The sequence below is a fragment of the Erpetoichthys calabaricus genome, chromosome 11 (genome assembly GCF_900747795.2).
Source record: "Erpetoichthys calabaricus chromosome 11, fErpCal1.3, whole genome shotgun sequence".
Lineage (NCBI taxonomy): Eukaryota > Metazoa > Chordata > Cladistia > Polypteriformes > Polypteridae > Erpetoichthys > Erpetoichthys calabaricus.
In genome coordinates, this window is record NC_041404.2 from 78,247,891 (window position 1) to 78,261,245 (window position 13,355).

The 13,355-nt window shown below is 40.3% G+C and overlaps 1 protein-coding gene across 1 annotated transcript in view; it reads left to right on the forward strand.

The window, feature by feature from the left end:
* The window catches only part of plxna3 (plexin A3), a 312,944-nt gene that overhangs the window by 205,157 nt on the left and 94,432 nt on the right, over positions 1 to 13,355 (forward strand). The window contains 1 exon segment of the mRNA XM_028813391.2: positions 10,160 to 10,360. Within this exon segment, the coding sequence (XP_028669224.1) occupies positions 10,160 to 10,360 (201 nt within the window).

Here is a 13,355-nt window from a genome sequence, read left to right on the forward strand (position 1 = left end):
TGTGCCTCTTTTTATTGTGATTGACAAGGGGCCGAGATTGGCACCTCTTTGGCTTCTTTCTGGCCAAGAAGGTGACTCTATCCTGAGAGTGTGCCCCAGACAGCCTGACATCATTTTTCTGAGAAAGCAGCACAGTTTGCTTGTTTAACAGTGAAACACGGCACCTCCCTCTGCACATGTTCAGTATTCAAAGGAAAAATGGTGACACACTTGTGTACGCAATACTTTTAGCTCGTTAGGAAGTGATTTTTTTTCTGGACATGTTCAAACAATTCTTCTCATTTCATCTGCCCTGATTGCTCTTTTCACTTTGCACTGTGTATTTGAAGAAGCTGCAACTTATGGATGATTGAGGCTTTAAGTGGCTATATTTAGCATAAAAGTTGTTTGAGCGCTAAGGGTGGGGGGGTCGGGCTTTGAGTAGTTGCTTTTAGGAGAGACTTTGGGTTTGAGAAACCGGACTGTATTGTGAATCATACTCTAAATTAAAAGAAACTAGATTGACACTGATTCTGGTGTCTTCAGTAAAAACACACTGCAGCCCACTCGCTTTGCAACCTTCATGATCATAAGTCTGGTAGACTGCAGTGTAGCCCAGTATGCCAGCCCTCATCAATTCCTACCCCCTCCCCACCCACCCGACCATACCTGACAATGGGTGGAAATGGCTGAATATGTTCAAGTTAAGACCATGCTTTGAAGAATATCTTATTTGAAAATATATGTGTTGAATGATTTTATTTGTTTATTTTTGCTGCATTGTATGTCAAGTTATGGAACTAAGGATCCCTATTTTACAGTGAAGGGCTCACTTTTTTGGCTCAATATGTTTGGGTGGCTATCTCATTGTGGTAAGAACTTGAGTGTCTTTGTGTTTTCTAGCTTAGTTTCTTAGTTTAGGCTCCTTTGATGAATTACAGGGATAGAATTTTGCAGATACAGTAAATAAAATGGTTTTTCTTTAAAATGTGTGCATGTAAGCAAGTGCTAATGTTGGCAGTTGTCGTCATCTATGTGCTGACAGATTCTTGGAGAAATGCATGCCTCACAGTAGAAGCAGGCTTTTTAATGTTTCAACAAAGGAAAGTGCTTAGCTGTTTAGCTCTCTCTGTCTGAAAGCCTCTCTGCCGATGAGGTTAACCTAAGTGCAGCTGACAAGCCCTGATGCCGAGTCCTGCTTAATGGGCTGCTAATCAGCAGGAAAGGGCAAACCTTACTAATTACAGCATTCACTTCAAATCTGGAACAATTTTCCAGGTCAGGTAGAGACCCATAAGGACCCACACTAAGCCAGAAGCCTTTGTTTCTCTGTTTCTCTAGAGCTCCTCATTTAGCAGCTCTGGTCTCTAGATCACTGGACGAGGACACCCTCTCTGGATCTATTAGGAAGGAAATTAATCTTCACTATCACCTTGGATGTCATGCATTTGTTAATGTTTTGTGTAGATATCTTAGTAAAGAAAACGTAAAGTCTCAAAACATCGGCCTAGTGTGTTCATTTCCTAGTGTACTGAATTACCGTTGACCTTATTCTGGACCACTTTTGCAGCATCCTCTCATTCTCTCTCAGTGTGTGCAATCCACCCGTCTACTCCAGTGAGCTCCTTGGTCTGCTGCTTTACTTTTGGGCGCTTTCTAGACCATGGGGGCAAGGCGGCCAATCTGTGGCCATCTTTTAACCCTCTCAGTGATTGGGATGACTGGTTTATCATCCTGCAGACATCTTTGTATGTGTTTCTGTCTCCTCCTGACCTTGTAAAGTATAACGTCCTTCTTTCTACAGGTATACATGTTATCCTTTTGGTGAGGTGTATCACAATGTGTTCTCGTCCAGACCTCTTGCCACCCTCAGAGTTATCCTGATAAAAAGCATCACTCTTTATTCTTTTATAGACTTCTGAATGTTATGTGTCAATCAAGCTACTCCTATAGCCCTCCTGAAATCTTTCTAGTTTTATCAAAAACTCAGTAAGGGAGTTTAGGAGCTGTTGCAAATGTATTTGTACAATCCTTCCTCAAGTGCATTTTATTTTGTTGTGGAAGCACACGTTCTGTATTGGTCAATCAAGGAAAGTCACGCTAATTTCAATTTGTTTCAATGTGCTTGTGTGTGTGTTTTTTTTTCCTTCTAGGCCGTTTAACTTGTACTTAATTCTACTTATCCCTTCGCAACTAATTAAAACCAAGAAAATCAAACGAATTGAGGCTTCTATTAATTTCCCACACAAAGACCCTAACCCTCCCTCTCCCAAACGTGTACAAGAGAAGAACTCTGCAAACCCTTAATTATCTTGGTTTAAACAAGAAACACATACTCACATTTGCACTTGCAAGCTCTCTCTCTCTCACACACACACTCACACACACTCTCTTTCTTCCCTTTTTCCTTGCTGTATTCATTACCAAGGCATTGTGTTGAATTAGCTTGAATTACCTTAAATTAGCCTTATGATGGTCACATAGCCAGCTCCTGTCAATGCTTCTGATCCTCAGTGTCATCTTAACTCAAATCCAATATCCACTGATTCTGGTTCCACACAACTGGCCTGTTACTTGATTAAATGCTCCCAGCCACAAATAAGCTCTATCGTGTAAGGAAAAAAAGGGCTTCTATCAGGACAAATGGAGCCCCGGTGGTCTGCAACTCTCTGTGCTCTGGTTACTAATGTGCATTTCAATTAATCTCGTCCCAGATAAATTGTTTCATAAACAAAGGCTGATAAATACTACTGCGCCCTGTTAGAGAGCTAATGGGAGCCAGGGCATCTAGCAGCTTAATCTCTGCCAGAAAATATCCAGCCTACTCACAAAAGGCCAGTGTTTGTAGCACCAGTTGATAATCCATTGCCTGATTCCTCTTGCACTCTGAAGCACTTAGGATATGACCAGCAAACTGGGATTTCTCTGTTTTGCTGTAAGAGCTGTTTGGTGTACTGGTATCCTGTCACTGCATCTTCAGGTCCCAAAAGCCATCTGACTTTGATAGTGAAATGGTGGCTGATAGTGGTGTCCAGCTCAACTCAGTAAGAAGGCGTCCCACTCTGGAGTGTACTGCCAGAGAATGCTGGACAGTTGCTTCTCCAGCTAAACATTGCTGATGGAAGGAAATATATTAATGAGTTACATAGAGTTAATGTATCCATTAGTCCAGTTTATATCTTGTGACACTAGAGGGCGCTGTCGCTCCTCAAACCCCGCAGACAAACGTCCAAGACACCAAGTAAAATCACTTAGAAATATTTTAATTTCTTCTTTTCAATATTGTGCCACAGTAGACACCAATAACATCACAATAAACAATAAATCAATAATCAAATACAATAACACAATCCTCCACTCCCAGCAGCTCCGTTACACACCCTCCCAACTCCGGCTCAGCTTGCTGGGTCTCGCATTGTCCTTTATATAGTCCTTGACCCGGAAGTGCTCCTGTCCTTCTGTCCATGTGATTCAATAGCACTTCCAGGTCGGATAAAGACTTATATTTTCCTTCAGCCCGGAAGTACTTCTGTTCTTCTGTCCCCGTGACTTGGGAGTACTTCTGAGACAGAGGGAAAATAAAAATCCCTGCGTCTCCCTGTAGCGTCACCTGATGGCACCCAGCAGGGCTGTGAAGTCGAATTCCATCTCCCATGATGCCCTGAGGGAATCTGGGGCACCTACATGCTGCAGGGAGGACGCCATCTAGCGGCCTGGATGTGTTGGCCAGGATAAGCTGCCGGCCATCTCTCACAATCTCTAATTTAACACAACAATTTTAAGAAAATACAATTTAAATAGACATTTTAGCTCAATGTGTCTCATCAGTTGTTGTCAAGCCAAAAATTATTGGGCCCACTTGTACTTACAGGCAACTTGTTTGATGCATCAACAGTTCTGTGTGAAACGTTTACAATATAAGTTGGCAATTTATCCATTTTACTGTGCCCCCACATCAATTACTTTTAAGGCAGTATCTAGTATCCACCCTGCAGGTACTTTTCATAGTTTTATAACGTCACGTAGCATTGTCAAACCAAATGAAGCTAATTTAGGGTTGTGATAGGCCATTGCCTTTCTCAGCAGAATAGAGAAACAATTTCTGGACAGTGTGCCAGCCAATGACATAGTACATGCACAGTTACACATTCATGTTTGCACGGGGCCAATTTAAAATCACCAGTTGATCTAAGATATACATCTTTTCATGTGAGAGGAAAACCGAAGTCCCCAAGGTAAACCTACAAATACACTGTGACACCTTGCAGACTCCAAGGACAACAGCAGAGCATGGGTTTGAACCCAGAACGCTGAAATAATATTCTAATACCATTGTTTACTCAAACTGAAACGATTCAGCTCCTTTTCTTGTAGCACATGTTCCTTGGTCCTAGAGTAGATTTACTTTCTATAGTGCTGTTATGTTTGTTATATGACATTCATCCATCCATTTCAAACCAGCTTATTCTGAGTAGGGTCATGGGGAAGTTGGAGCCTATCCCACCAAGCATCAAAAATATAGGTCAAAACTGCACATACTATTCCAAAGGTGCCCTCAGCAGTGTGTTATTCACTTATACTCTACACAATGAGCTATATAACCCAACATCCTATTGGTTATTTTAATCATTTATGTTTACTTGCTATTTGGTTAAGGTCTCTAAAGTGTTTCTAATAGGGCTCCATAGCCTCTGTTGTGTCTTTAATTGAATATTTTTACTTCCTTGGTATTTGTATACATTACTGTATTTTTGTGGCAAATTGCATATTATTTGAGTTCTTTCTGAAAACAATATGTATCTGCTTATCTACTATTTTATTGTCATCTGCAAAATTCTCTTAGTTACAATTTTATCTAATCAGTTATACTGTATAAATTAGATAACACTTAAGTTTAGGGACTGCAAAAATGTATCTACTATTCATTTACTATTATACAACAAGACCTTAAAATACACTTCTTTGGTTCTTCATAACACTTATAAAGCATAAGCAAAGTGTTTTTTCATCTCTGTAGTGTTACATTGTAATAAAACTTCACTTTGGAGTGGACTGAGGTGGCTTAATGGAGACACATTTCTCTTAATATTGCATATTTAGTATAGGACCTTTGAATCCTTTATATTAAGAAATCATTTTACCATCATGTCAATAAGCCAAAGTGCACAGACATGAGTAACATATCTAATGATATAAGTGTTATGAAGGCCATAAAAACCTTTGTTAAGGTTTTGGTACATAAGAGTAAAGTAATAGATGCATTTTTGCAGTACCTAAGCTAAAGCGTTACCATAATTTATAATGAGCAGCAGGCCACTAGGGAATCCCCCTTTTTGATATTGTGATGTTTTCTAATTTTGAAAGTCAATCCATGCTTTTTCTAACCTGTTTCATCCAAATTCAGGGTTGTGGGGAACTTCAGTCTGTCCTAGCTTTCAAGAAAAAGTCAGGATCAGGTGATAGTCCACTGCAGGGCACACTTGCACAAGCTCACGTCCACTCATATGAGGCCAGTTTAGAACTGACCTGACACTATAGAGTCATTTAACCAGGTTAAGCCCCCGCACCATCTCCTAAGTATCATGCCTAGCCCCCTGCACCCATAATGTCAGGTGTTACTTGTGATATTTTTTTGGATTTTATCTCATCATGCACCTTTGGCCACCAGAATTTGAGATGTCACCCTGACCATTTTGGTCTTGAGCCTGGGCTGATTTAGTATCATTATATCCTACACTTAACTACTATCAAATATTTATTTGTTTCCCACGATTACACTGGTAAGACTATCTGCTCCCTCCCCAAACCCTTCCTGACTATTCACTAACACGTTCTTTGTAGATAGCTGCTATTTTGTTATCTGTTGTCATCTTATTTACTATTACTTCTATTTATTTATCCATCCATCCATTTTCCAACCCGCTGAATCCGAACACAGGGTCACGGGGGTCTGCTGGAGCCAATCCCAGCCAACACAGGGCACAAGGCAGGAACCAATCCCGGGCAGGGTGCCAACCCACCGCAGGACACCTGTTTATTTATTTGTCTGTCTGTCTGTCTGTCTGTCTGTCTGTCTGTCTGTCTGTCTGTCTGTCTGTTTGTTTGTTTGTTTGTTTGTTTGTTTGTTTGTTTGTTTGTTTGTTTGTTTGTTTGTTTGTTAGCTGTGATGTATTAATGGGCCTGTCTACCTATTGTCCATCTTTAATATTCTTCCATTCTAATATAGGTTTATCATAATTTTTTAATATTTTAGAGTTTTTATGCTGATAGGTGCAAAAAATGCCAGCTAAATTAATTAAAATCCCATATTGTGAAGCAGTAAAAAGTGAAAAATTGTCAAAGTGATTGGAAACTCTTTACAACAACAACAACAACATTTATTTATATAGCACATTTTCATACAAATAATGTAGCTCAAAGTGCTTTACATGATGCAGAAAGAGAAAAAAGACAAAATAAGAATTAAAATAAGAGAACACTAATTAACATTGAAAAAAGTAAGGTCCGATGGCCAGGGAAACATTGCTCACAAGTATGCCAGAGCAGCCAAAGCTACCACTCCATCCATTCAAATTAAAAACATGCCTTCTGCTTCTTCACTGAAAGGCAATAGCTTTCTCATTTATGAGGGAAGCACTCACTCAGTTCTTCCATCTTTTATCTGTTGTCACAAGCTGCTTTTCAGTCTAAGATATAACTGTATGGTCTGGGGTCTCCCCTCAGCTTCTCTCTGGAGTGCCTGTTTTCCATACACACTTTTCTCCTGTTCCAGAAGTGGGAAGCAGCTGCATGTATACAGTGGCTACTTGAATGTGCTGTTGCTTGTTCTCCAAGTGCCTCTCAAGTAGGTGCCTTTCACATCTATGCAAGCAAAGGACTCTCAGTGTTTTCACGGTGTCCTTTAAAAAAGGCCTAGCGAATGTGTAGAGAAGTAGATTTTCAAAAGTATATGTGAGTTACATTTTGAAAGATAAGTGCACTGTGCCTTTTCAAGCTTCCATGACAGATTTGATGAGCAGATCTGACGTTTCTGTTGAAAGCACATTGGGAGGTGGAGGGTGGTGAGGGGCTCACGATATGAAAACAATAAGAGCTGTCAGCTTTTCGACTTAAGGCAACATAAATTCTATATACCCACTGCGCAACTGTGCTTTTGAATTATGAGTGTGCCCCAGGCAGCCTGCTCCATTTTGAATCGTGGTGTATAGTAAGGGTGGAATCTGTTTGTGTGTGGTAGGTCCACAGCAACTCCACAAAACAAAAGACCTCTTTGTATTAGAGAATATATATATATGCTTGTTAAGCTAATGGATGACTCTGAATTGGCCTTCATTATATGATTGGTGAAGTGTGGCGCTTTGTGCAGGTTTGGTTCCTGTCTTGCACCTGATACTGCAGATGCTGGCTCTGGCTTTGGTGACTCTGAAGTTGATTAGTTAGGTTTTCTAATGGAGAGATAAATGGATAGATGGGTCATTTAACTTCATATAGGGACTATGGGTTAATCTTAACAGTCAGTCAATCAGTTAGTAAACCAGGAAGATCCTAGTAAAGGAGACAAATGACCCAATAAGGTTCATGGAAGAATGCTTATTTTTACAACTTTTAAAAAAAATATTTTTATTAATAATTCAACAGATCCACCACATACCAAATGGTGTCAGGAAACAACATTACGTGAGGATCACAATGACACAGGGGTTAGCTTCACAACTGCAGCCACTTGACTTCAAATCCCAGTATGGCGATTGTTTTTTATAATATAACTAGTTGTGTAAACCCAGAAAATCGTCAGAAAAAAAAATGAAATGCAGAGTCGGCGGTTTTATTTGTGGACGTGCTCGCCCTTCTTGTCTATCAGCGACTAAGCGAGTTTCTCTCTCCTTGGAGGTTTCGTTTTGCCGATGTGCTAGCCTCGCTTGTGTATTAGCGGCTAAGTGAGTTTGTCTTTCCTCAGCGGTTTCACTTTGGTGATAGAGTCGCTTTTTTTCAGCTTCATGCTGTAGTCTCGTACTTCTTTCTTCTTCCGACTTGTTAACTTAGGGCTGCCTTGCCAGCTCTTTGAGCTTCATGCTATAGCCGCGCACTTCCGGTTTGCCTCAAACATCTCGCCGGACAGACAGACACACACACTTTCATGGGTAGATGTTTATATATAAGATAGCCTCCTTTATCTGTAATAGAATTCTTCTTCTTCTTCTTCTTCTTCTTCTTCTTCTTCTTCTTCTTCTTCTTCTTCTTCTTCTTCATCTTTTCCCACTGCTATGTTAGGTCAATGTGCTTAATCAACCTTCTCCAAACACCTTGACCCTACACCTCCTCTCCAGTCAAGCCCTTTTTCTTCAGATCTTCTTTTATTTTATCAATCCACTTCCACTTTGGCCACCATGTTTTCTCTTCCCTTGTACTTCCATTCTCATCATTTTTTTTTACCCACATATTCATTGTCTCTCCTCCGTCACATGTCCAAACCACATGAGCCTTTTTTCTTGTACTTTCTTAGATATCGCTCACACGTTTGTTGTACCTCTGATGGCCTAATTTTTTTTTACTTTTTTGCAACTCCACATATCCATCTTAACATTCTTGCTATTGCCTCACCTAACTTCTTCTCTTGTGCTCCCTTTACTGCCCATGTCTCAGCTCCATACATCATTGCTGATCTTACCACTGTTTTAAAAACCTTACCTTTAACCTTCACCTTACTTCTTCAATGACACAATACTCCTGATACCTTCTTCCAATTGTTCCATCCACACTGCATTCTCTGTATCTAGTTTTCAGTCTTGGGTTACCACTGATACTCAATATTTAAATTTATCTGTAATCGAATAAAATTAAAATATTTCATATTTGATATCTGTTGGCCAATGTGTACCTTCAGTACCTTTCCTTGTTATCCGCGTGTTTGAACCTCTCTTGCCCGGCACTCTTTTCCTCAAGTTTTCTGTCATTTCAAGGTGCCTTGTTTGCTTTCTTTTATATTTTCCCATTTTTGAGGGTGACTCTCAGCATGCCTCCTTTGCCTTTATTCATCCTTGTGTATCTTGACCTCTTTTGCCCGGCACTTCCTCTTTCGATCATGTCACCAAATTCAAACTGATGAATCAAATTGCTCAGAGGGAAACACACACACACACCCACACCCACACACAAAGACTATAGCATTTTATTATATAGTAGATGTGTGTTTATTTCAGTCCTCTATGTGTTTTCTTTGAATAGTCCAGTTTAGTGCCCTATGCCAAATTAATGCAAGTTACGCTCACAGTTAGCTTTTGATTCATCCAGTATAAGCAAGTGTGCTTTGCAGTGGATTTGCATTCTATCCATGGTTGGTTCCTGATGTATAATGATGTCAGCAAATTATTTGGTTCTGTTTTGGACAGATCAGATTGAAACAATGAGCAGCTGGATAGTTAGAAAGCATTGGTTGCAGTAGGTCTCCCAGGTCACGTCTGGCGGAACTAGTCTAAATACTTGAGGTCACCTAGAACAAAAACGTCATACTGTAATTCAGTTTGTTGAGTATTTTAAGAATTAAGGGCTTTTATAAGGTGGAACAGCTTCCTCTTCAGTACAAGGTCTAATGCAGCTTGTCAAAAGGTCTTTCTCTGAGGATTTCTCAGATGCTCTTCATGAGATTTTACTTCATTTCGGTTGTTTTTTAAATGGTTATGATTTCACATTATTAGCAGTAATATGTTTCTTAGAGTCATGCTTTAGATGATAAAAATGCATGCATTGATATTAGCTGCAAGTTACTTGTTTTGTCATCCTTAGTTGGTGGTGGCTTAACATCATCTATGAAACACATGCCTAGGTTTGCCATAGATAGATTAAGGTCAGAATAAAGAAAGTGGTGAACACTTTATGAGTCTTGAAATACAGCCATGAATGTGGCTCTGTTAGGTCAAATCACAAAACTCCGGCAGTCCTAGTATTCTTTTGCCCAATTGGGCAAGCATTAGTACCTCACAGGGGTGGTACCACACTCAGGCACATTAATGTTCTGCTCACAAAATGTTGCCATCTCTGTTTTTGGGATTTGTGTTCCTGAATCACTATGTTTTTGATCTCTGTTCTCTTTTTATTGCCTTTTATTTCAAAGAAGATGTCAGTTTTAAAATAAGTGTAGGCGGAGCAAACCTAACTTCTTTCTTTTTTTTTTGTTCTTCAGGGCTGCCCTCAGATTATTCCAAGCAGTGATATCCTGGTTCCTGCTGGCATGCCCCGTCCCATCACTCTGCGGGCACGCAACCTGCCCCAGCCCCAGTCAGGCCAAAAGAACTATGAATGCATCTTTAACATCCAGGGAAAAGTCCAGCGGGTGCCAGCTGTGCGCTTCAACAGCTCCTGCATTCAGTGCCAGAACACCTCGGTAAGTATTCATGAGTGATGTCAGGACTTATAGCCTGTAGTGACATGGCTCTGTGCCCCTCTTACCACATACCCACAATGCATACAGCTCTTTTAATGAATTTTCAATCTGTGTTTCAAGTGGCTGAGGGACATGAGGCTATGATGTTGTGCTTTAATACACAACTGGCCTTCAGAAGATGTGCAGGTTCTGTGCTTTGAAAGATGCAGGGTGTGCCCTTTGTGCTTTAAGTCCACATCAAGTGGAGTGGCATGCACTACTATGCCCTTTGCCTTCCTGTTTTCACCAAGTCTATTCTTGTGCTGTTTGTCCATGATCCTCTACTTATAAAGCCTGTCTTTGTGTTGGATTGTAGCATGTGGAACATCTAAAAGATGGGGGCCTCTTTTATCCTGAAGTTATATGACAGCTGCCCTCAACCACCAGCTTCGCTCTGTTGCCTCAGTAACCTGTTGAAATCTTGTAAAGTAATTACTCAAGTCCAGGAAATGGACCGCTAATTTAGTTAAAGCGGTCCAAGAATAAGGTGGGGGGTGGGGCTGGCAGGGTCACCAATGGAGTGTGTCATTGCTGACCCGTGACCTTCCTGTGTCAGAGTTCACCTGACAGCCACCCCTTTTGACAGAACGACTAATGTTCCGTGCCAATTTAATCAGAGTTGACCTCACTGTGTCATGGGTGCCACCAAATTGATTGTAATTCTTTTCACATCTGACATTTCATTGGTTGGGGGAGTGACTTGCTCAAACACTACAGACGATTAGTGATGGCTGTCTGCTGCAAAGCAGCCATATAACGTGTGTGGTGGTGACTGGCCTTTTCTGATATTGGCACAAATCACCCAACATAAGCATGCTGTTCATGACTCTTTCATTATCCTGTTCTGTTATTTATCGAGACTCACATTTCTATGCCTGATCTTTACGAGAGAGAGAGAAAGAGAGCGAGACTTGATGATGGAGCAGTTTCTTTTGCTGGGTACTGATCCCCTGCTATTTATCTTAAGCACACAGCGGTCTTCAGCAAGAGCTGCATGCTACAAAGAATGTGGGGGTCGGATTAATCGGCCACCTGATTGCCAGCGACACTCTGGAGCCAGAGAGCACTCCTTCTCATTCTCTCATCTCCTGTTTCGAGAGGAGTTGATGAATAACTCTTTAATATTAATTTTCTGGTATGGGAGATCCCACGTGAATTACTAGGTCATCCGTCATGCATTCATGCAGCTTATTTATTTATTTTGCTTCCACTTGCATCTGTATTGTGAAATCCAATAGGACCTGCTGTGAGCAAAGCAGCCCTCCAACGTGAAGGTCAGCATAAAGTCAATCACCACTGGTTTAAAGCTGCTCCTCACAATAATACACATCTTACATTTTAGGATTCGATTTTTCCATCAATTTTTTAAGGAAATTGTGTTTTGCTGGCAGCGACCAAAACTGGATATGGTGCTAGTCCATTGCAGTGCGTATACACATCTCCATTTTTTCTCATGGACCCAATTCACAGGTGATGATTAATGTAACACACTCTTTTTTGATATGTGAAGAAGATGGTGTGCCTGGAGAAAACCTGTGTAGACACAGATGTAATGTACCACTGCCATTTTGGCAATGACCAACCCAAGGCTTGAGGCCTTGGAGGCAACAATGCTACCCACCACACTACTGTGTTATCCCTTTCCTTTTTCCAGTGATGTCAGTTTATTTTTGAGTGAAGAAACCTGAGTGCCCAAACAAATCCCAGAGAAACACAAGGAGAGGGTGGGACTGGAATTCAACTCAAGCCCTGAAGTCTTTGTGACAGTAGCTATCATGACTGCCATTCCAAGTTTTGTCCTCTTTTCATGCATTGGAAACCATAACGATTTTTAGTCTTTATTATAAGATTACAAACCTCTGAGGATATTTTGATATGAACAGGTGCAAAAATAATTGTGAGCCAAAGATGCTATATAGCATTCAAATCCCTGAGGTGGAGACTGGCTTGTATTTGAAGGTTGTCTTGCACTAGTGGAGGGTGGAGCATTGTAAGTTCAAGTAAATATTCTTGGATTCGGGCACACAATTTTCATCTTTGTAAGATGAACTCTGTATATGGAACACATCTCTTCTGAGTCTATTATGGGAAGAAATTCTCCCTTTGTAAAAATCGCCATTATGTTTGCTTTTATAATAAAGCAGTTGCAGACTATCTTCTAGGCTGTTGTCATATACCTTGATTGAAGCTCTTAACTCTAATCACCCCCACCCACTCATTAGTGACTAGTTAACATTTGGAAGAAGAACAGGTCTAGTAATTCATACCCACAACAGAGTACTACACAAACATCAATAATAAATGTGGTCATCACTTTCTCATGCTCTTTATAATAGCAAACTGAAATGAGAAAATCCTCACATTATAATATGCTGTTCAGTTTGCCCTGATGTCTAGTTATGCAAAATGTTGAGTTATTTGGGGTTCCCTCTTACTTGTGGTCCTTTAGACCTGAAAAAACATAATTTTAAGGCCATTTTTGGACCATATTTTGTGTAGGAAATTATACTGTTATGATAAAGAGTAAACCAATAGGTGTCTACAGCAAAAACAGCCAGAAGGACTTGAAGTTGTGTAGGCCACATCAGCTGACCCCAGGTGTTCACCCCCTAATGGAATGGGAGGGGGGTCAAAGTTACTCCTTTTTATAGAACGTCATGGAATGTCATGTTATTTCAAGTTTGCTGATCACGAATCTGATAATATTTTTAATATTTAATTCTTTAGCAATGGTCCTAGTATTCTAAGAGCCACTCACGCAAGTTTAAAAATGACAAATTTCAAACAATAGTCAAATTTCAGACTATTTCAAGGTCAGTGATTATAAATACATTATTTTTGATTTTGGATTTAGCTCTCTATGGACCTGTTTCTATTACAATTGAGAATAGTTAGACTTCAAACGTTTAAACTGAAACCAGCATTTTAATATTTCAGATATCTGACACAACTACTC